The 24220-nt window shown below is 45.4% G+C and overlaps 1 protein-coding gene across 1 annotated transcript in view; it reads left to right on the forward strand.

Annotated features, from left to right (window-relative positions):
- Window positions 1–3918: 3918 nt before the first annotated feature.
- Window positions 3919–24220, forward strand: part of EFCAB3 (EF-hand calcium binding domain 3) — a 30238-nt gene continuing 9936 nt past the window's right edge. Inside the window, exons 1-9 of the mRNA XM_073325510.2 lie at window positions 3919–3949; window positions 5228–5332; window positions 6184–6255; window positions 7605–7709; window positions 8218–8289; window positions 11247–11351; window positions 13591–13693; window positions 20514–20587; window positions 23629–23772. Coding sequence (XP_073181611.2) covers window positions 3919–3949; window positions 5228–5332; window positions 6184–6255; window positions 7605–7709; window positions 8218–8289; window positions 11247–11351; window positions 13591–13693; window positions 20514–20587; window positions 23629–23772 — 811 coding nt within the window. The remainder of the gene's footprint in view (window positions 3950–5227; window positions 5333–6183; window positions 6256–7604; window positions 7710–8217; window positions 8290–11246; window positions 11352–13590; window positions 13694–20513; window positions 20588–23628; window positions 23773–24220) is intronic.

Consider the following 24220-nt stretch of genomic DNA (forward strand, 5'->3'; position numbering starts at 1 on the left):
TGAGCTGTAGCTCACGAAAGCTCATGCTCAAATAAATTGGTTAGTCTCTAAGGTGCCACTAGTACTCCTTTTTTTAAAATAATACTTGTGATATGCTAGTGAACTGTCAAGGATACAAAGCACAGAGGGATTGTGCTTACCAATAACTCCTCATCTAGGACAGATTACTATTATTATTATGTTATGATTCATATATTGCCAAATCTCTCTCTCATCCTGGCTGCATGTAGGGGAGTAATGCATAGTTTAGTTGTCTGGGATGATTGTTAAACATTCAAGTACTGAACCAGGGCAGATTCCAATATTTTCTCTCTGTTCGCAGAGGACAAAGTGGATGTGGGGCACCTGGACTCCATCCTGGCCGGCATGGGGATCCATTTAACCCAGGAGGAGCTGCAGGAGATGCTGAAGCACAGCCATGTTGACAGTGAGCATGACCACACCCACTCTGGCTCTGTTTGTGCAGCCGGAGCTGTTGTCAGAGCCCCGTTGTGTAGGGCGAGGCCTCCTGCTGCCAACGTGGTGGTGGGCAGAAGCACTGTGGGAGTCTGCTCCCTCCTAGTGCTGCCTGGGCTTGTCAAAGGTGCTAACCCCACCCTCACCTCACCTCAGCTGCTCTTCCTCTTTAGATCTAAATGCTGCTCTCCCTTACATCCAGCTTTTTTGTCCTCAAGGGGGCAGCTGGGAACAGCTAGAGTGTGAAGATTCCCAGGCCATGCCCCTTCCCCTCCAGCTATTCCCCCCTACCCCTCTCTACAGGAGGCTGCAGTGGGGCAGGGCCATACAGCCAGAGCCCTGTGTGGCCATTGCCTCGGTGCGCAGGGATTCCCAGGTAGCTGGAAGCTGCCTTTGTGCCACGAGGGAGCTATAAAACAGGAGGAACTGAACCCAGAACCCCAGGCCCCACTCGCTCAGCTGCCCATGTCCTTTTGTGGCCTTTGTCTCTGAGTGTTGCCTTCCCTTACTTACAGCAGATGGCAAAGTCAGCCTGAGTGCTTTTATGCAGAGCATGATGAGTACACGGAGACCCTCCCAGGCCCAGAGTAAGTGAGTACAGACGCTCTCTCTGCACATTCATTATTGGTGTGCCCCTGCCCAGACAGTAGGAGACAGGTATAGATGAGAGTTAAAGTGGGGGGACCTTGCCCATTCTTTGCACAAGCCAAACCCTGAGGTCCTGACTCCATTATTACTCTCTCCTCACTCAGGCAAAGCTAACCCATAGACTAAATTATAGGACTTTCCCATGTAACTTAGGAGACAACGTTTATATCCAGAACCTGGACTACATCCTGGACAGCATGGGGGTCCATTTAACCAATGAGGAGCGGCAGGAGCTGCTGAAACATTTGACCGTTGATGGTGGGTATTGCAAACCACACTGTTTTTTGGTCGGGCTTGAAGTCAGCAGAATTGATGGGGAACCTTGGAAATCCTGCTGTGTGTTCGTGCTGTGTGCTTGTCAGAAGACAGTGGTGAGATGTGTGCACAATACAGACAAGGGACAATCAGTCCTAGCCTCAGCTTCTTCTCCCACTTACGCCGGTGTAAATCTGGCGTAACCTCACTGATGTCAGTGAACTGATTGACTGATGGCCATTTACACAAAGGCCAATTTCCCCCACGCTCGCAGTGTGAAGGGGCCTTAAAGTCAGATTGAATGATATGTGTGCACTGACTAAAGTAATGTGAAATGACCATTGCGTAAATGAGACTCTGCTCCAATGGAGTTAATCTGGATTTACGTCACTGGATACAGGAGCAGGATCTTGCCCTTTGAATGTCGTGTCCACCCATTCCCAGTCCCAGCACTGTGACCCTTTGCCAGGATTCCATCCAGTTTCTGTTTCAAATGAAGATAGTTCAAAGCAACTTACGTGAAAGTGTGTCTTCCAGTGCTACCTTACCTGAACTATAGCAGTGAACTCAGTGCTGCTCTGCCTCTTTGTCCTTCTGTGTGTGTTTGTCATTTCCTTTGACCCTGAGCTGTGCTTTACCTTACAGCTGACGGAAAGGTGAATATGGGTAAATGTATGAAGGAGGTGAAAAATGTCCAGAAATTGTCCCTGGAAGGAGGTGAGTGAGAGTCTAATAATAGAGATGGGTGGTAGATGAACGTAGTCTTAATGATGCAGGAGCCCTTTGGGGAAAAAAGTGTTATGTGATTGTGTGATTAAAGACATTTCCTAATGAAGCCACACAAGGGGGCAGAATTAAGGTTACATCAGCTACCTTAATTATGGCCGTTTTAACTCTTGAGTACATGACTTCGTAACCTTAGGCCTTGATCCTGCAAATGGGCATAGACTGGACTTCTCACATTAAGTCTCATTGAAGTCCCACGGGTACCATCCATTAGTGATTGTGGGATTGGGGCCCTATTGGCGTTCTTTTACCAGAGGTTTTCATACATAATACTAATACTGGCAATGCGTGACTAAGCTCTCAAGGATACAAAGCTAAGAGAAACTGCTCTAACGGACAACTACTTATCTACGCTATTTTGGCTTGAAACAAAGGATTCAGTTAACTATCATGAAAAATTAATTAGAAGGGCAAGATTCTTAATGGATTGGATTCTTTCCACTTCATGCATTTTCTTAATGATGTTAGGAGTTCTTGCTTTATTAGGTGCACAAGCTGCATAACTTACAATACATTCTGGGTATTTGCTGATATCCAGGATGCTTTAAATGCCATCGTAAAGGATGTCAAAGACGATAAGAGGTTTGTGATTAAATACGTTGCAGAATTTTTCTAACATAGTAAATAAGGGATGTGTAGGGCTAAATTCAGCCCTGCTATTACTCCCCTTGGCTTCTGGGGCATTACACCACTATCTCATAATAGTGAGATAGGTTTCAGTGTCATTTAGCAAGTCGTGTACAGAGTGAAAGAATTGTTTTGCCCATATGGATAGGTCATGAGGCCAAGGAACTTGGGTTCTCTTCCAATCGCTGCTGCAAACACTTGAGCAAAACTCTTTGTGTCAGGAACTAATCATTTAGTCTGTCTGTGCCTCGGTTTCCCCTCCTGTAAAATGGAGATAATTCTTCCCTGTTTCCCAGGGCAAGTGTAAGATGTATTTCACTAATCTGTGTGAAGTGGTTTTAGATAGTCAGATGGAAGGAATGTTTTTTTTATTATTGTTGTTATATTGTCGACTCTCCATCCCCATCCTAGCTGCACATAGCAGAATAATGCCTAGTTCAGTTGTTCGAAATGTTTCTTTAAAGACCAAGTGCGGTCTCCATCGCCAGAGGACAAAGTGGATGTGGGAAACCTGGACTCTGTGCTGGCCAACATGGGGATCCATTTAACCCAGGAGGAGCTGCAGGAGGTGCTGAAGCACAGCCCAGTTGACAGTGAGCATGTCCCCACTCTGGCTCCATTTGTGTTGTCAGAGCCCTGTTGTGTGGGTCGAGGCCTCCTGCTGCCAATGTGGTGGTGGGCAGAGGTGGTGGGGGAGGCTGCTCCATCAGCTTGTCAAAGGAGTTAACCCCACCCATGCCTCACCTCGGCCATCTTCCTCCTTAGACCCTCAGGCTGCTCTCACTTACACCCAGCTTTTATGGCCTCAAGGGGGCAGCTGGGAACAACCACAGCATTGAGGGTCCCTGGTCATGACCCTTTCCCTCCACTGTATAAGCCCTCTGTACAGGAGGCTGCAGTGAGGCAGTGACATAAAGCCATTGCCCCACGTGGCCATTTCCTCTGTGGACAAGGGTTCCCTGATGGCTGGAGGCTGCCTTTGTCACACTGAAGCGGTGTAAAGCAGGAGGAACAAAGCCCAGAATCTGAGGCCCAGCTTGCACAGCTGCTTCCCTGCCCATGGCCATGTCCGGCCCTTGTCTCTGAGTGGTGCTTTCCCTTGCAGGAGACGGCAAAGTCGGCCTGCGTGCGTTTATGAAGAGCGTGATGAGTACACGGAGACCGTCCCAGGCTGAAAGTAAGTGAGAACAACTGCTCTTTCCCCACATCCATCCCTGGTGTGCTCTGTTCTGGGGAAAGCCTGGTGCGGGTGCCCTCCTGCGTCTGACCTCAGCAGCACATGCAGATCCCTTATCATTGTAAAATCAGTTATTCTGAAAACCCTGAAGTAAAACAAAGGAACACAGCAGCTCTTCAATCCCATTCTCTGGTCCCTCACCTGACGGTTATTAGCCAGTCGGTCTCAGTTCCTTTGGCCTCTTCCAGGCCCCCACTCTCCAGGCCATCCACCTGAGAATCCCAACACCCCCTCTCTCCCACGAGTCTTCTCCAGTAGCCCAAAGTCAGGTCTCCCCCTAGAGGCCTCCCTGCAATGTTCCACTCCCTGGCCGCCTGCCCTGTGAGTCTAATCCCTGCTCCTGGGGATCTTTCTCCAGAGTCAATCCCTCCTGGGCCCAGTATGGCCTGACCAAGCTGGTTCTTCCCCTCATTCTTCAGGGCCTCTGCATGAGCCTTCCTGCACTTTGCCGGGGATCCCCAGCTCTCGCCAGCCCTCCCAACAGGTTTCCTCAGAACGCATCACCAACAGCTCCCCGTTACTGCTCTCCTTCAGGCCTCCTGCAGCTCTTTCCTCGGGGAACTCTCTGCCACTGTGCCTTTCTCTCCTGTGTTCCCAGGGTCTGTCTGCACTGCATTGTATGCCCCGGGTTAGTAGAACACACGTTAGCAGCTCCTGGCTTTGTTAGCCTAGGAGTCTCCAGGTTAGGAACTGTTGAACCCTGGGTTCCAGCGTCTACACTGCATTATGTGGGCCTGAGTCCAACCCACCCATATCCCAGACTTCCTAGCACTCTCCAAAAACATGGCTGCTTTAGCCCTTTGTTCATGGTGCAGGGTGGGTAAACTTAACTGTCCTGAGAACAAAGTAAGTCTGCCTGGGGGATTGTGGGATATTTTTGGCAAATTCCCAGAGCACACATCCAGTGGGGCTGCATCTATACTGCAAAGCTATAGTGCTTGAACCCTGGATCCCAGCTTGGCTCAGGCTCTGACCATCCACCACGATGGGCTGCTGGGTCCAAGCCCTGGGTTAGCACCATTTGTGTGTAGACAGAAGGGGGGTTAGGCTTGAGCCTGACTTTAAATGGCAGTGTAGACATGGCCTCTGACAGCTCTCATCTGTATCTTCCTTACACTCTCTCTCTTTCTCTGTCGACCCACTATATGTTATTACTCTTTCCTTACTCAGGCAAAGCTCCCCATTGACTAAATTAGACCTCTTTCCCATGTATCCCAGGGGATAAGGTTGATCTCCAGAACCTGGACTCCATCCTGGACAGAATGGGAGCCCATTTAACCAATGAGGAGCTCCAAGAAGCATTGAAACACGTGACTGTTGATGGTTTGTATTGCAAATCTTCCTCTGTGTTCTCCAGCAGGGGGCGTGAAATCAGCACAAATGGATGGAGAGCATTGGAAACCCTGCTGCATGCGTGATTTGTGCATGTAAAAAGAAGTAACGTGATGTGTACACAACAGGGACAAGGGACAGTTGATCCAAGGCCCAGATTCTGCTCCCACTTACACTGGTGTAAATCTAGGTAATGCCACCATCACCAATGGATTGATTGACTGGTTCTCATTTACACTAAGGCCACTTTACCTTATCCTGGCAATGTAAAGTGGCCTTAAGGTAGGACACATTTATATTTTTGCACCACATCTAGAACAGTGTAAAGTGATCATTGTGTAAATAAGAATCGGGTCCAACGGGGTTCATCTGTATTCACACCAGTGCAAGTGGGCTCAGGATATGGCCACTTGAATTTCATAAGAATGGCCAGATGGGGTCAGACCAATGGTGCATCTAGCCCAGTATCCTGTCTTCTGACAGTGGCCAGTGCCAGATTCTTCAGAGGGAGTGAACAGAACAGGCAATCATCAAGTGATCCATCCCCAGTCATCCTCTCCCAGCCTCTGGCAATCAGAGACTAGGGACACCCAGAGCTGGGTTGCACCCCGACCATCTTGGCTAATAGCCATTGTTGAACCTATCCTCCATCCTTCATACCCTCCCTTTTCTGATTCTAACTCCATGCCTCCTCCTCTCAAGGATTCCTCCAGTTTTCTTTTACAAGGAATAAAGTCTCTTGTCTGACCAGAACTTAGCAATGATGTCCATTCCCTTCTGCCTCTTTTCTTTAGTGTCTGTTTGTCATTTCCATTGACTTTGAGCTGTGCTTTACCTTGCAGCGGACGGGAAGGTGAATTTGGGTGAATTTATGAAGGAGGTGAGGGCTGTCCAGAAATTGCCCCCAGGGGAAGGTGAGTGAGAACATAATAACACTTATGTTTGGAAAAGGAGAGTACACTGAATGAGGCAGGAGAAAATACTATGTGACCATGTAATTAAAGATGGTCTCCTAATGAATCCACACAAGGGGGCAGAGTTAAGGTTATGTCGTGGACCTTAATTCAGACATTTCCTACCTCCCTCTTGAAATGGGAGTAGATCAAAGTGCAGCTACAGAGCTTTTAGTGAATGGTAACAGGGTCCACTCCGCCAATTAGTGCATGGCAGGCTAGAAAGCTGTAGATTTACATACCAGCTTACTGTGCACTAACCGTCTGTATAGACAAGCCCTCAGTTAAGTATTGTGAAAAACTTATTAGAAGCGGGTTCTTTCCCCTTCTAGCTGAATAATGTATTTCATGTTTCCTGGGTATTTGCAAAGATGCATTTGCAAAACGATCCATTGCCTGTTGCTCAAAGGTTGAGTCAAAAATGTTCGCTTGGGGCAGGTTTTGTTTCAGGGTGTCTTTGAAGCATTTCATCTGCCCTCCACGCTTACAGTTGCTTTAGCTTAATTCAGAATATAAGACCTGTTTTCGTAGATGGATCTCGGGCATTCAAATTACATGGTGAGTCCATCCCAATAGGGGACAAATCAAATGAGTCTAAATGCGAGCCCAACCCGTTTTCACCTCTTTTATCAAAGAGGATAAGGGGTTTGTGTCTAAGATACTTACCAAAGTTTTCAAACATAATAAATAACCAACACCTAGGGCTAAATTCATCGCTGCTGTAAGTCTCTTATACTTTGCGGGAATTATGCTACTAGGCCATAGAATGTAAGCTCTTTAAAGCAGTGACCTTTTCTTTCCTGTGTATCTACAGTGCTTAGCAACATGGGGTCCTCTTTCGTGACTGGGTTCCTAGGCACGACAATAATATTTTTAAGGTTTCGGTATTCCTTAGCAGGTCGTGCAGAGAGGGGAAGGACTGTTTTGCACATATGAATAGGTCTAGAGGCCAAGACACCTGGGGTCTTTTTCTTCCTGTGCTGCAAACGCGTGGGCAAATCACCTAATTATATCTGACCTTGAATAAAAATGTAATTGCTGTGCCTCGGTTTCCCCTCTTGTATAAATGATGATACTTCCCTTCTGTCCAGAATGGGTACAAGTTTCATTTCACTCTTCTGTGTGTAAGATAGAGAAAAAAACAAAGGGTTATTGTTTTTATTATTAATGTTATCCTTATATTACCAAGTGTCACTCCCCAGCCTGGCTGCATGTAAGGGAAGAAAGCCTGGTTTCGTTCTTCAGGATGATTCTTTAATGTAGGACTAATGAGCCTATGCAGAGTCCAATCTTCTCCTCTCCGTTCCCAGAGGACAAAGTGGATGTGGGGCACCTGGACGCCGTCCTGGCCGGCATGGGGATCCATTTAACCCAGGAGGAGCTGCAGGAGGTGCTGAAGCACAGCCCCGTTGACAGTGAGCACGTCCACTCCCACTCTGGCCCGTTTGTGTTGTCAGAGCCTGTTGTGTGGGGCAAGGCCTCCTGCTGCCAATGTGGTGGTGGTTAGAGTCTGCTCCCTCCTGCTACTGTCTCAGCATGCCAAAGGTGCGAACCCCATCCCCCCCGCACCTCAGCCAACCTTCCCCCTTAGACCCAAAGGCTGCTCTCACTTACACCCAGCTCTGATGGCTTCAAGGGGGCAGCGGGGAACAACTGAAGCTCTCAGATTCCCTAGCCACAACAGTTCCCCTCCAGCTATTCCACACTATGCCCTCTATCTAGGGGGCTATGTGGGGTGGCATAGAGTCATTACCCCATGTGGCAATTCCCTCTGCCTGCAGGGATTGCCAAGGAGCTGGAAGCTGCTCTTGTGCTGTAAAGCAGGAGGAACAGAGCCCAGAATCCAAGCCCCCATTCGCTCAGCTGCTTCCCTGCGCATGGCCGTGTCTGGCCCTTGTCTCTGAGTGGTGCTTTCCTTCGCAGGAGACGGGACAGTCAGCCTGAGTGCATTTATGAAGAGCATGATGGGTATGCGGAGACCCTCCCAGGCCGAAAGTAAGCAAGAACAGACGTGCTCTTCGCATCCGTTGCTGATGTGGCCTTACCTGGACTGTCAGAGAGCAGCGTATAGTCGCTCTCCATGTTTTTTTTTTTTCTGAGGACGCGGCTTCTCCTGCAGCTGCTTGTTCAGGCCTGTCTGTTCTCCTTGGGGAGCTTCTTTCCAGAACTGGCCTTTGAATACTTCAGAGGCTTTGATCTCATGGCCAGAGTTACAGACCCATCTTCTGATCTAGTGAGAGTGGGTGCGACCCCACTGACTTCAGTGGAGTTACTGTTGTTCACACTGAATCCAGCCCATGCTCCCCACTCTGCTGGCTGCCGTCTATCCCACCCTTCTTCTCGTTCCCTCTGAGAGGATTTCTCTCCTCACTGTAGCCAAAGGGCTTGTCTTCACGTACAGCGCTGCACGCACACAGCGGTCGCGGTTTAGATCTGGCCTAAGTGACTTAGGACCACAGGCTGGGATTTCAAAGGAAGCAAAAGTCGTTAAGTGGCCGACTCCCACTGAATTTCAGCAGGATTTAGGCACCTCCCTTCCTTCTGCTCCTTTGGAAATATCAGCACAAATCCCATTGTCTGTCGGTGCTTCCAAGGCCAGGTCTACACTACAGACCTCTAGCGGTATAACTATATCACGCAGGGGTGTGAAAAATTAAACGTAGTTATACTGACCTCACACCCCCTTGTAGACTGCTTCTCCCACCGACAGAGCTGCCACCTCTCGGGGAAGTGGAGTCACTCTGCTGACAGGAGAGCTCTCTCCCAGTGACTTAAAGCGTCTTCATTAAAGTGCTCCAGCAGCGAGGCGCGGCCGACACAGCGTTTTAAATGTAGACCTGTCCTCAGTCACCTAGAGTGCACTTTAAAAGCCTTCGGTGTTGAATGTGACTCGGCTCCCATTGGCTTCCCTGGGCACCAAGTCAGGCCATTGCTGAGCACTTTGCTTTTCACAACCCCACCCTCCAAGGTCAGGCCAAGATTTTCAAAACTGGCTGCCCAAAGGTAGGCAGCTGGGCCCAGATTTTCAAGAGTGCTCAGTACCCACAAGTGAGCTGTGATTTCCAGTGAGCCCTGCTCCTGTCGGAGCCTCTAAAGGAAGTGGCTGAATTTCCAGAAGCGCTCAGCACTCACCCACGTCCCTGGAATTGAACAGGAGAAGATGGTGCTGATTTACGTTCCTCCATATGGACTTAGGCCCAACTCCTCAAAGCTACGTATGCCCAGAACTCCCATTGAAATCAATGGGAGTTAGACACCTACACTTTACCTTTGAGGATCTGGACCTTTGGGCACATAACTGCAGGCCCCCCCTTGTGAAAATACTGGCCCCAGTTTTTAATGATCTTGCACTTAGGAAAACCCTCCGCATTCCTATCGAATGAATGGAGTCCAGGGGGGTGGCCCCCTGACTCTACATGGGAGGGTGAGCGCCTCATGTCAGTCAGGCTTATAGGATCCCCAGACCACCAGCTTTCATGCAGCTCCAGCATGCTTGGAGTCATACATTTCCAAAAGAACTTGACTTACCCTTGGTGGAAAAGATGTTGATATCACATCTTAAACCGTCCCATTGAGAACACAGGGAACAGGATCCTGGAAAAAAGCAGCAAGCACCGGGGTTACGGGGTTTAAGGGAATGATCCAGCAAATCCGACTCGCAAGAGTAAGGCCTCCAGAATTCAGTGAGGCTACTCATGTGAGTAGAGACTGCAGGACTGAGCTCAACATTTGTTATCACCAGCAGTTTTGAAGAGGCAGAGTCTGCCACTAAACATGAGCAGGCAGTTCCCACTGAGGTGCTGGCGATTTCAAAGTTCTTATTAAAACACGAGAACCAGCCGAGCCTGGCAGGGCTTTGATTCCCAGTGGCATTAACAGTTTTATAGTCATACAGGAGAGGTAGGATGGCCCAGCGCTCAGGGTGCTAGCCTGGAACTCCGAAGACCTGGGGTCAATTCCCTACTCTGCCCTAGACTCCCAGTGTGGTCTTGGACAAGGCACTTAGGGCCAGATTTTTAAAGGTAGTTAGTCATCTAAAGAAGTAGATAGGTGCCTAGTAACAGTTTTTAAAAAAAATTGCAAATCCCACTAAGCCCCGGTGTGCATCTGTAGGCCCCTAAATGCCTTTTAAAAATCTGGCCCTTTAAAAAAAAAATCCTGCCTCAGTTTCCCCATCTGTAAAATGAAGAGAATAGCACTGCCCTGTCTCTTTAATGTTGTGAGGCTGAATACAGTAAAGATGGTGAGGTGCTCCAATAATCACTTTAGATCAACACACCTGAACAAGAACCTCACTTCCTGATCTACCCAAAGGGTCAAGCTCACCCCTGAGCAGAGGGCTTGCGCCATATAAGCCCTAGCTGGAGGTCTTTCATGGGACTGAAATGGCACTTAGCCCTTGTGCTGGCTCTCTTCTCTGCCTGGGGGAATTTCACCAGTGCCTTCAGCACCATCAGCAAAAGCCAAAAGGATCCTTCACTTAATATATCGCACTTCATTATTCAAACGTAGCAAACCATCAACTCACATGGGTGTGAATTCTGCTGTCAGTGTCTACATCCACACTGGTGTAACTGAGAGCAGAATTTGGCCCAAGATGCGTGGGTTGGGTGCTGGGGTGCAGTTACACTGGCGTTACACCATTTTAACTCTGCTGGGCCAGATCCATTGAAGTCGATGGAGCTATACTGATCGACGGGATCTGGCCCCAGTGGAGAGACTTCTGATTTGCAACAGTGTCTGTGAGAGGAGGATTTGGCCCCAGTGGCCTTAATTGAGATTTTTTACATCTCAAAGAGGTGATGCCAAAAGGTCTAAGGGGACTCTGCTATTTCAAATTATGGGCTTCCCGGGAGGGAGCGGGGAAAGTGCACCTGGTAAGAATTCGGAGTGGTTGTCATAGCTACAAGAAAGCAAACAGTAAAACCCCTAATCCTTCTATCTACTTAAAGGGGACAGAGTTGATCCTAGTCACCTGGACTCCATCCTGGTCCACATGGGGATCTACTTAACCAATGAGGAACTGCAGGAGGCGCTGAAATTCATGACGGTGGATGGTGAGTCTTTCAGGTCTCCCTGTGCTGCGTGGTAGCGTTCGCATCGGTGCCAGAAAACTGGGCGAATGCCTGAGCCAGATTTTCCCTTACAGCCGATGGGAAGGTGAATTTGAGCCAATTCATGCGAGGAGTGAGTGCTGCCCAGCCAATGACCCAAGGACCCGGTGAGCAAGAGCTTTATTAAAGAGTCTCAGAGGGGTAGCCGCGTTAGTCTGTATCAGGAAAAACAACGAGGAATCCTTGTGTTACCTTCGAAACTAACAAATTTATTTGGGCATAAGCTTTCACGGGCTAAACCCCACTTCATCAGATGCATGGAGTCGAAAATACAGTAGACAGGTACAAATACACAACGCATGAAAAATGGGAGTTGCCTTACTGAGTGGGGGGGTCAGTGCTAATGAGGCCAATTCAATTAGGATGGATATGGCCCATTTCCAACAGTAGACAAGAAGGGGTGAATATCAACAGAGGGGAAATTACTTTTTGTAGTGCTAACAAGGCCAATTCAATCATGATGGATGTGTCCCATTCACAACAGTTGACAAGAAGGTGTGACTATCAACAGAGGGAAAATTATTTTTTGTAGTGACCAAGCCACTCCCAGTCTTTATTCAGGCCGAATTTGATGGTGTCCAGTTTGCAAATTAATTCTAGTTCTGCACTTGCTCATTGAAGTCTGTTTTTCAAGTTTTTTTGTAGAAGAATGGTCACTTTTAAGTCTGTTATTGAGTGTCCAGAGAGATTGAAGTGCTCTCCTACTGGTTTTCGAATGTTACAATTCTTGATGTCTGATTTGTGTCCATTTATTCTTTTGAGTAGAGACTGTCCGGTTTGTCCAATGTACATGGCAGAGGGGCATTGCTGGCACATGATGGCATATATCACATTGTAGATGTGCAGGTGAACGAGCCCCTGATGATGTGACTGATGTGGTTAGATCCTAGGGTGGTGTCCCTTGAATAGATATGCGGATAAAGTTGGTAACGCAGTTTGTTCCACTGATAGGTTCCTGGGTTAGTGTTTCTGTTGTGTGGTGTGTAGTTGCTGGTGAGTATTTGCTTCAGGTTGGGGGGCTGTCTGTAAGCGAGAACTGGCCTGTCTCCCAAGGTCTGTGAGAGTGAGGGATCGTCCTTCAGGATAGGTTGTAGATCCTTGATGATGCGCTGGAGAGGTTTTAGTTGGGGGCTGTAGGTGACGGCTAGTGGCATTCTGTTACTTCCTTTGTTGGGCCTGTCCTGTAGTAGGTGACTTCTGGGTACCCTTCTGGTTCTGTCTGCTGCTAAGCACCCTGGTCACTGTTCCTTTGCTCTCTGGCAGTTCCCCATGGTGACGTACTTAGAGATGGTAACGTGTGGGTAGAGGTTGGTGTCTCTTGAATGGCTTCTGCTGTCTGTCTCTCAGGCATGCCGTAAAACAGGCAAAAAGCCTCTCTGGGTCACAAATGTTGCTGGGGGTTACGGATTGTCTGGGCACATAGCATGGTGAGGTCATAATCACAAGGTCTAATGCCCATCGCTGAGCTGGGTTGGGAGCCGGTGAGTTGAATGAAGCTTGTGGCAATTGCCACGTCCTGGGCATCCCAAAGTCGATTGTGCTTTGTTAACCATCGTTTAACCTTTTTTACACTACCTCTTGCACAACAATGGGGACTTAGGACACTAGACAGTCAGGGTGGGGCAGTACTGAGGCCACAATTTCAGGTGTGTCATGGCAGGTTTAGCTGCTTGGCAGAAGCCCCAGTGAGATCGGTATCTCATGGGGGGTAAGTCAAGGCTCTGGAGAGCTCGGAATACCTCAAGCCCAGGGCTGCTTAAACTTGGAGGAGTGTCATGATTCTGGATGCAAGTCACAGAGCTGACGGCCCCGATCCATGAGGTGAGATAGCCAGGAAAGAACAGGGAAACTAGCTCTTAGTTCCCCTACCCCTTATCTAGCCCCATTGCCCGTAGAATCTGAGTGCCTCCCAGGCATTAATATATTTTCCCTCATGACCCCCCTCGGGAGGGAGGAGAGTGCCATTATCCCCATTGTACAGATGGGGAAATGGAGGCACAAAGCAGCTAAGTGCTTGCATAGCAGCACATCACTCAGGGGTTCCTTCCTGAGTCTGTATAGTGGCCTTCCTCTTGCTACCCTCCTCCTTAAAGCTGTCTCCGGTCCCAAGCTCTGGGATCAAAGGAGGTTTAAAGTGGGAGGGAGCCTCTGACCCTCTCTACCTGTTTGTGTTACACCCCAGAGAAACCTCAGACGACCTTTGGCCTGGTCTCTGAAACCAATATGACACTGAAGTCCCTGCCGAAGAAGATGATGTTGAAACCCCTGCCAAAAAAGACCAGCGGGTGAGTGTGGAGGTGTCTGGGCTGCCATCACCATGGATTGTCAGGTCCTCTGAGCAGGATCCCTGCCTTCACTCCTGCCAGTAAAACACCCAGCATGCTTGGTGCAGTAATCAGCATTAATTACCCTTTTTTCCAGCTGAAGGAGCTGGCTCTGCTGGACTCTCCCATGCCCCCCTGTGGCTGTAATACTGTGTGTGTGTAACTGAGTTTCTGTCTTTCCTTTTTTTCTTCTTGTTTGTATAGAAAATATAAACACATAACTAAATGAAACATATAGAATGACATGCACCAGATAGAAATAACCTCTCAGTAACAAAATTCAACCTTCATTATTTGCAAAACCGGGGGGGGGCGGGGAAGCTGACCCCATACAGGTCATGGAGGGCATCAGTTAGTAAAGTGACTAATTAGATAAATGATACCATAACCTCTGAGTAACAGGAACTAATATATACTCAGCTGCAAACGTATGCAATTGTTTCATGTGTGACCACAGCCTCATACCTTTTCCAAGTGTTTCTATTAGGCAGAGTCACTTTTCCCATCAATGCAGTAGTAGGGAGGTCACTAAGCCAGTCTGTAAATGAAGGAGGAATTCTCAAAATAACTCTTTTGGCCACTAAAATAGTGACTGCAATCCACTTCTTACTGGTAACACGAACTCATTCATCACCCCTCAAACACATAGGCTTGGAGAAGGAAAGAGAGCACACACAAAGTTTTTGAGAGAGTACTGAATATGGTGTTCCAGAACATGTGCATTTCTGGACAGGTCTAGAAAATATGCAAAAGGTTGGCACGTGGCTGTTTGCATATCCAGTATTTGCTGTGCATTGCCTTAAACACATGTTCTGGAGTCCAGTTGCGCCTGTTTAATGTCTTGTTCTGGAAGAATCACAAGGATAAAGAACTTGAAGTATCTTGCACATTAACCCAGATAGCCTTTATTCTCACAACGGAAACCTGGGAGGATATGTTCTTTTTCCCATTTTCCTTTGAGACTGAGATTGAGAGGGTACTGTAAAGCATTATGCCATCTAAGTAATTCCTACAAAATGACTTTTGTTTCCATATTTGTTATCATCCTCTTCTAGAGGTGAAAGAGTTGAAATGGACCAATTGTCCCCTCTTCCTGCATGAATCCTTGAAAATAGCTGCTGAAAGAAGGACGTGTGAGGCAGTAATAGAGGATATTTGTTACATGTAGAATTGAAGGAGGCCAGTCTATCATCTTGTATTACATCTTTAATTTCTGTTAATTCTTTTTCTATCCAAATTGTCTTAATCATAGAATCATAGAATATCAGGGTTGGAAGGGACCTCAGGAGGTCACCTAGTCCAACCCCCTGCTCAAAGCAGGACCAACCCCAACTAAATCATCCCAGCCAGGGCTTTGTCAAGCCTGGTCTTAAAAACCTCTAAGGAAGGCGATTCCACCACCTCCATAGGTAACGCATTCCAGTGGTTCACCACCCTCCTAGTGAAAAAGTTTTTCCTGATATCCAATAAGCATGGAGTTGGCCTTGATCCTGATGCATGTGTTATCCTGTAGTGGTACGAGAAGAGAATTAGTAAGATCGGATGCTGTAATCATCTTAGTGCATTGCAGGGTGCCCCATGTAGATGCAAAGATTGGACTTTTCCTTAAGGGTGTGGGTAGCCTCTTAAGGGATATAAAAGAAGAGAGGGAACCAAATGATATAGCTAAGCTTTTTTCTATCTCAAACCAGGCCGGTGTGTATGCAGAGCAACTGGAGGGGAACCACCTTAAAATAGGACGCATTTGGAATGCTAGATAATACAGACACAGATCTAGCAACCCCCGACCTCCCGTTGTCCAGTATTTTTAAGGGTCTTGTGTGACAAGTGAGGCTGGTTTTTATCTCATATAAATTGCATGATTAGCCTATTGATTTGAGCAAAGAGTGAGGGAGGGAAAGACCTTGAAAGGCAACAGGCTAATGATATAAAATCAATCTTGGGCAGATATTCATTCTGGCTATTTCTATTTTCCCCAGTAAGGATACAGGGAGGAGACACCACCTTTCTACATCCTTGGACAGTTGTTTTTATATGTAGTCCATATTTATAGAAACAATTTTGGAAAGATTAGGACAAAACACCTAAGTAAGTTATTTCCTTGCATATTGGAAATGGAAAATGCTGAGTCTGAGAAGGATCTGGTCTTTTGGATACATTCGTTGCTTGTGATTTATTCCAGTTAATGCAAAAACCAGAGCTCTCCAGAAATGTAAGCTATACTCTATAACGATGAGATTAATGAGGATGGATTCTTCAATAGTACAAAACTGTCATCTGCATATAAACTGATTTTGTATTCTTTCCTGTTTATAGTCACACCTTCAGTGTGTACATTGCCACTGGTTCAAGAGAGAGATTAAAAGGGAGAGGCAAGAGGGGACAGCCTTGTTGTGTCCCTCTTTCTAGTTGAAATATGGGAGAAATAATTCTATTAGTTGATAGTGCAGCGAGGGGAGAGTTGTATAATACACTCAGACAATTCAGGATATTGATGCAAATCCAATTTTTGTTTTGTTTTCTTAGGACATCCATTACATAAGGCTATTCAACCCTATCAACGGCCTTCTCTGCATCTAGAGATAGGGCTATGGAGGGAACATCTGACAGCAGAACTTGCTGGATCAATTGAGCGATTTTTCTCATATTCTCAGCAGCCAGGCTTCCTTTCATGAAACTACACTGATCTGAGTGTGTAATTGATGGGATGCGGCTGCTAAAATTTTTGCAATTAGTTTTCAATCTGTGTTGAATAGAGATATGGGACAGAAGTTGACACTGTTGCTACCATCCTTGTTCTTCTTTAATATTAAAGTAATCAAAGCAGTTCTCATGTTGTGAAACATGGTTCTCTTTTGGAATGTTTCAGTGAAGACCTCTGAAAGAATAGAAGAAAGCTGATTACAGAATGTTTTGTAGAAATCTGCCAGAAAGCCGGGGAGCCTTGCTGGAGTTTGTTTTTTGTAGCCTGTTCAATTTCTTGTGTTGAGAAAGCTTTGTCTGTAAACAACGCTTGTTCTGAAGTTAGGGTATTAAAAGGCAGGTCTTCAATTAAATGATCCAATTGATTAGAGTCAGATTGGTTGTCTGATTTCTAGAAAGCTTGATAGAATTGCGTACATTGATTATTTACATCTGTTGGTTCCAGGATGGCCCTCCTGTCTTCTTGTAATAAGGAAGAAATATTGTTGTTGGCTAGTTCCATCTTAAATCTTCTGGCAAGTGGCTTACCTGCGTTATCTTCCCATTCAGAATATCTTTGTTTGACCCTGTTGAGTGTAAATTGAACTTGGCTGGATAAGCATTCATTATATTTATATTTGGCATTGATAATGTAGGAGGTTTTCATTATTTGGGTCCATCTTGTGTGTTTTCTCCAACTCATCTATTTCCGTGGCTGAAAAGTCTAGTAACTTGAGTCGTTCTCTCTTCTTTTGGGAGGCCTATCTTATGCACTCACCTCTTACAGTAGCTTGTAGAGCTTCCCAAAAGATGTAACTGAGGTAACCGAGTGCTTATTTTCTTGTATGAAGTGAGAGATGACAGAATCAACTGTGCAATTAAATTTTGCATCTTTTAGTAGCAGTGTGTTCAGCTTCCAGCGAAGACTTTAATGAGGTGTAACCAGCATCTATGGTAAGTATAATTGGAGCCTGATCTGAAATTATCAATAGTGCTTCCAGGCATGCTGGAATCAGTTCTGAAGACACAAGAAGAATTCAGTTCTGGAGTAAAAAGAATGTACTGCAGAGAAATACGTATATTCACGCTTCGTGGAGTGTCTTAGTCTCCAAACACCTTTTAAATCAAGTTCATTCGTTGGTAACGAGGGTTGTTCTATTGTGCTTTGAGTGCTCGGTCTCATGTATTTGGATTTGTCCAGACATGTCTAGCATAGTATTCCAATTGCCTCCCAGTATTACAGGAGTGTCTTTTTTATTAAAAAGAATGTCTGCAATGTCTTTGAAAAATTCAGAATTATCTCCACTTGGATTGTAAATACTTCCTAGAATTAACTTTTTTGAGTTGAAACATCTTCAGGAAGAATGTTTCTTCCTTCAGAATCAAACCAAGACTGTATACATTGAAAAGTTAATACTTTTTTGAATTAAGATGGGTACAAAAAGATCTGTAGTTAAATATCATGTGCCTTACAAATATACTTTGGAACAGAAAACAAAAAAAAGTAAGACTTAAAACAAGCCAGAATGGGCAAGTTCAGATCCTGATGGCTTCAGTTCTATCTCTCCTCCCCTCCCTATATTATCTAATAATATCCTAAACATCTCTAAATGCATATTTTAAGTCAAATCTTACCCTGTAAATACCATTGGGTAGTCTAAGAACATGTATAATGTATTCCTACCTACAGAAGTTTTGATGTATAGTTATGTATGCATATGTATATGCAGACTCATCACAAGAAATTTACAATTGGTTTGGTAAATCAAATACAAATTAGTACAAAATCTAAATACGAAAAATACAACATAAAAAAAGTTTCATATTCATAGTATGTCAAATGCCCTGCGCAAATTGAATAACTAGTGCTATTTAAGGTTAGGTTATAGTCTGTTTTACATGTCGTGAATACTGACTGTTCCACAAGGGACTTGTGGTTACCCTAACACAACCCATCAGAGGAAAAGCTAGTGAAGAGATTCTGTCCAGCAGTGCAAGCTGTGATGATTAGTGCAGATAATACTTCAGCCAGTAGATGGTGCTATATCCCCCCGCTTAGTGTTCACAGTGTTAAAACGAAAAGGAGGACTTGTGGCACCTTAGAGACTAACCAATTTATTAGAGCATGAGCTTTCGTGAGCTACAGCTCACTTCATCAGATGCATATCGTGGAAACTGCAGCAGACTTTATATATACACAGAGAATATGAACCAATACCTCCTCCCACCCCACTGTCCTGCTGGTAATAGCTTATCTAAAGTGATCATCAGGTGGGCCATTTCCAGCACAAATCCAGGTTTTCTCACCCTCCACCCCCCCACACAAATTCATTTGTTATTGCTCAGTCTTAAAGGAGATCAACTGAAGAGTTCAGCCTACCTGGTTATTTGCTAGGAATTGGAAGTTTGTGTAAGTGACTATTAACATGTCTACAGGGATACCTAGAAAAACAAACTTATTTTTAAACTTGTTGAGGTTTGCTTTGTATTGGTTTAAAAAAAAACCCATTCTGCTATTTGTTGGTCAAATCTGATCTCAGTCTTTGAAGTGTCTGCCAAGCTTCAGAAGGGGTTTGGCAAAATCTGGCGGTGCATGCTGAATCCATGGGGAAGGTGAATGGGTACTTGATCCTGTATCTGACGTTGGTCCCCCTCAGGATTTTCTTTATGGAATGCAGCCCTCTTTTTGTTAAGCTCAGCTGAGAAGTCAGGGAAAAGAGATTTTGTGGCCTTTGTACATAAGGGTTTCAGCTTTTCTAGCAGCATTCATTAATGGTTGTTTACCATTGAACTTCAGTGGCTTGAAGACGATGGGCTTGGGCTTGGGCTTGTCAGATTCCCACCATCTAATACCAGGCATTCAATGAGCCCTTTCAACGTCTAATGGGGGAAGCTGAGGGTGGATTTTAAATAGGTCAGGGAGCAGTTTCTGAAGAAATCTGATAATATCCGCCTTCTCCAGACCCTCAGCAATGACCAACAGGCGAAGTTTGTTTCTTCAAGTTCTCTTTTCTAAGTCATCCTGGGTTTCTTCCAGTTTGTCTAGTCCAAGCTTTAAGAAGGAGGCCATTTCTTCTTTAATTTCACTGGTTCAAGGGCAGCCTTTGGCAGCTAATTTTCCAAGTGAGCCATTTTGGGATTTTGCATCACACACATCTTTAGAGAGCCCTCGGATATCTTTGGAGATTGAATCCAGGCGGCCTGTGAGGAATTCTTTCAGTGTCACAATATCCTGGGCTAGGTTCTGCTATGGCCTTCTAATCCCCCTTCAGCTGTTTGGGTGATGCAGGCTGAGGTCTTTAACTGCTCCTCATTTATTCATTGGGATCCGTCTTCAGCAGCTTGAAGTTTATCCAGGGGTTTAATTTAACCTTTTATGACAGAAACTTATTGCCAGTTTGCTAGGAAAGTAATGATTAGAGATGAATTGACATGCGGAGGTCCGGGACTAGGCAGCCATCTTCCTCACAGGTATCATGTGATCCTGGGATTTCATTCTTTCTAATGCTGTAACTTGGCAAAAGCTGGGACCCCCCAGATCAGCTACCTCACTACTGGTGCTTTCTCCCCACTGCTTTCCAGGGGAGGAGAGGGAGCAGGCTCACTGGGTGGGTGCCCAGCAGTGGCAGAGTTAAAGATGAATGGCTTGGTTTTTCCCAGGTGCTGAGCACCCACATCTCCTGTGGAAGTCAGTGGGAACTGTGGGGAACTCAGTCCTTTGGGGATCTCAGCCCGTAAATGCCAAAGTCTTTATGCAGCCCTGAGGAAGTTAAAGGGATTGCATAAGAGGGCAGAATCAGACCCTAGCAGAGTCTCCAGAGTGACCCTACAGCATCTTAGTGGTATTCACATCTGTGTACAACTGATGTGAGAGCAGAATCAGATAATGAACTCTTCTCTGTTCCATGAATGCAATCCCTCTGAAGTCAGTGTGGTTGCACCAGTGTAGCTGAAAGACACATGTGGCCTCCTGCATCATATCCTGCCCTGAATCCATGCGCTCAGCTGCTCTTCCATCAACAGGAGCTGCATATCTGCAGAGGAATGTTGGTTTGCATCTTTTAATTGTCCTTCTTTCTTCTTGAATGTTGTATGGCAGGGAGTTATCTGGCATCCTCCTAGGCAGGAATAAGTGCAAAGCAGCAAAGAATCTGACCATGGACCAGCTAGAAGGTAACAATGCCCCAGTTATCTGTCTTTCACTTTGAAAGGCAGGTTGACAAAAAGACTGTTCAAGGTTTATTTTTTAGCTTGTTAGATCTTTATTTTTTCTACTACAGTAGCAACTGTGGGGACAGCCCCCACCTGAGGTCAGGGCCCCCTTGTGCTGGAATCATAGAATCATAGAATATCAAGGTTGGAAGGGACCTCAGGAGGTCAACCCCCTGCTCAAAGCAGGACCAATCCCCAATTAAATCATCCAGCCAGGGCTTTGTCAAGCCTGACCTTAAAAACTTCTAAGGAAGGAGATTCTACCACCTCCCTAGATAATGCATTCCAGTGTTTCACCACCCTCCTAATGAAGAAGGTTTTCCTAATATCCAACCTAAACCTCCCCCACTGAAACTTGAGACCATTACTCCTTGTCCTGTCCTCTTCTACCACTGAGAATAGTCTAGAACCATCCTCTCTGGAACCACCTCTCAGGTAGTTGAAAGCAGCTATCAAATCCCCTCTCATTCTTCTCTTCTGCAGACTAAACAATCCCAGTTCCCTCCGCCTCTCCTCATAAGTCATGTGTTCCAGACCCCTAATCATTTTTGTTGCCCTTCGCTGGAATCTCTCCAATCCACATCCTTCTTGTAGTGTGGGGCCCAAAACTGGACACAGTACTCCAGATGAGGCCTCACCAATGTCGAATAGAGGGGAATGATCACATCCCTTGATCTGCTCGCTGTGCCCCTACTTATACATCCCAAAATGCCATTGGCCTTCTTGGCAACAAGGGCACACTGCTGACTCATATCCAGCTTCTCGTCCACTGTCACCCCTACGTCCTTTTCCGCAGAACTGCTGCCGAGCCATTCAGTCCCTAGTCTGTAGCTGTGCATTGGGTTCTTCCGTCCTAAGTGCAGGACTCTGCACTTATCCTTATTGAACCTCATCAGATTTCTTTTGGCCCAATCCTCCAATTTGTCTAGGTCCCTCTGGACATTGTACATACCCAATCCCTGGCCCAAACACCTTACAATCTCAGCTGACCAGACAGACAAAGGAAATAGGGCTGTCAAGCGATTAAAAAAATTCATTGTGATTATTCGTGCAATTTAAAAAAGTAATTGTGATGAATTGCATGATTAATCGCACTGTTAAACAATAATAGAATACCATTTATTTAAATATTTTTGGGTGTTTTCTACATTATCAAATATATTGATTTCAATGACAACACAGAATACAAAGTGTACAGTGCTCACTTGCACTGTAAAAAAAACAAAAGAAACAATATTTTTCAATTCACCTCATACAAATTCTGTAGTGCAATCTCTTTATCGTGAAAGTGCAACTTAGAAATGTAGAATTATGTACAAAAAATGGTTTTATTTTTTAATGCAATGTAAAACTTTAGAGCCTACAAATCTACTCAGTCCTACTTCTTGTTCAGTCAATCATTCAGACAAACAAGTTTGTTTACACTTTCAGGACATAATGCTGCCCCCTTCTTATTTACAGTGTCACCTGAAAGTGAGAACAAGCATTCGCATGGCACTGTTGTAGCCAGCATCGCAAGATTTTTACATGCCAGATGCGCTAAAGATTCATATGTCCCTTCATGCTTCAACCACCATTCCAGAGGACATGTGTCCATGCTGATGATGGGTTCTGCTCGATAATGATCCAAAGCAGTGCGCACCGACGCATGTTCATTTTCATCATCTGAGTCCGATGCCACCAGCAGAAGGTTGATTTTCTTTTTTAGTGGTTCAGGATCTGTAGTTTCAGCATCAGAGTGTTGCTCTTTTAAGACTTTTGAAAGCATGCTCCACACCTCGTCCCTCTCAGATTTTGGAAGGTACTTCAGATTCTTAAACATTGGGTCGAGTGCTGTAGCTATCTTTAGAAATCTCACATTGGTGCTTTCTTTAAGTTTTGTCAAATCTGCAGTGAAAGTATTCTTAAAATGAACATCATCTGAGACTGCTATAACGTGAAATATATGGCAGAATGTGGGTAAAACAGAGCAGGAGACATACAATTCTCCCCCACGGAGTTCAGTCACCAATTTAATTAATGCATTATTTTTTTAATGAGCGTCATCACCATGGAAGCATGTCCTCTGGAATGGTGGCCTAAGCATGAAGGGGCATACAAATGTTTAGCATATCTGGCAAGTAAATACTTTGCAATTCCAGCTACAAAAGTGCCACGTGAATGCCTGTTCTCAGTTTCAGGTGACATTGTAAATTAGAAGCGGGCAGCATTATCTCCCATAAATGTAAAACAAACTTGTTTGTCTTAGCAGTTGGCTGAACAAGAAGTAGGACTGAGTGGACTTGTAGGCTCTAAAGTTTTATATTGTTTTGGGTTTTAATGCAGTTATGTAACAAAAAAATCTGCATTTGTAAGTTGCAGAGATTGCACTACAGTACTTGTATGAGGTGAATTTAAAAATATTATTTCTTTTGTTTGTCATTTTCCCAGAGCAAATATTTGTAATAAAAAAATATAAAGTGAACACTATATACTTTGTATTCTGTGTTGTAATTGAAATCAATATATTTGAAAACGTAGAAAAACATCTAAAACTATTTAATAAATTTCAATTGGCATTCTATTGTTTAACAGAGTGATTAAAACTGCAATTAACCGTGATTAATTTTTTTAATTTTAATTTTAATTTTTTGAATTAATTGTGTGAGTTAACTGCGATTAATCGACAGCCCTAAAAGGAAGTGTCACTCCCTCTTTTGCAGATAGGGGACTAAGGCACAGGGGGAATAAGTGACTTGCCTGAATTCACACAGGAAACCTGTGGCAGAGCCAGGAGCTGAACCCAGGTCACATGAGTCCCATAACCACAAGATCCTCCTGCCTTTCCTCTGGTTTCATGATTCTCTTACCATATTGTTTCATTGACCTGGGTAGAATCTTTGTGTTGGCATAAAAAAAAACAACCCTAGGCATTATGTCCCTTGGTTTCCAAAGAGCATAGTACATGAAGTTCGTACATCCCACCTGACGTAACTGGTGGTACTTTCCCTACATGCCCACAGCTTTCCACCAGGCCTATAGTTTCTTCAGTAGGGACGTAGATGGCAGTATTGACCTAGAAGGCTTGGAGACGACTGCAAAGAAGCTGGGGATTAGTTTAACCGAACAAGAGGCCTACGATGAGCTGTCATATGCTGATATGGATGGTGAGTGTACACAATCATCCCTGGTTTAGCCCACAGTGGTACATTCCAAGGGTCTGTGTTTGTGAGTGTGTGGTGTTGTGCTCCCTTGAAACTCCTGGCACTGGGGGAGAGCAGGGTGTGGTGCTAGACACTCTTCCTACATGTCACATGAAGCAGTCCCTGCCCTGGGGAGTTTGCAGTCTAAATAGGCAAGATAGAGGGTAAGAGGAAGGAAGGATTAGGTCGGCATTTGGTGATTTGCCAGAGGCAACCCAGCGAGTCTGTGACAAGCTGGGAGCTTGCACCAGCTCTTCCGCGTGCCTTTAACTCATCATCTCCTGCACCTGGTTACAGAACGTGACTCCTGTAGGGAGTACAAAGAAAGCACATTAAGGCTACATCAAGGGTGAGATCTCAAAGCCTCGAAAACCAGGAGCTGAGAGAGTTAAAGGTGCCACAACATCCTGAC

The sequence above is a fragment of the Lepidochelys kempii genome, chromosome 27 (assembly GCF_965140285.1).
Source record: "Lepidochelys kempii isolate rLepKem1 chromosome 27, rLepKem1.hap1, whole genome shotgun sequence".
Lineage (NCBI taxonomy): Eukaryota > Metazoa > Chordata > Testudines > Cheloniidae > Lepidochelys > Lepidochelys kempii.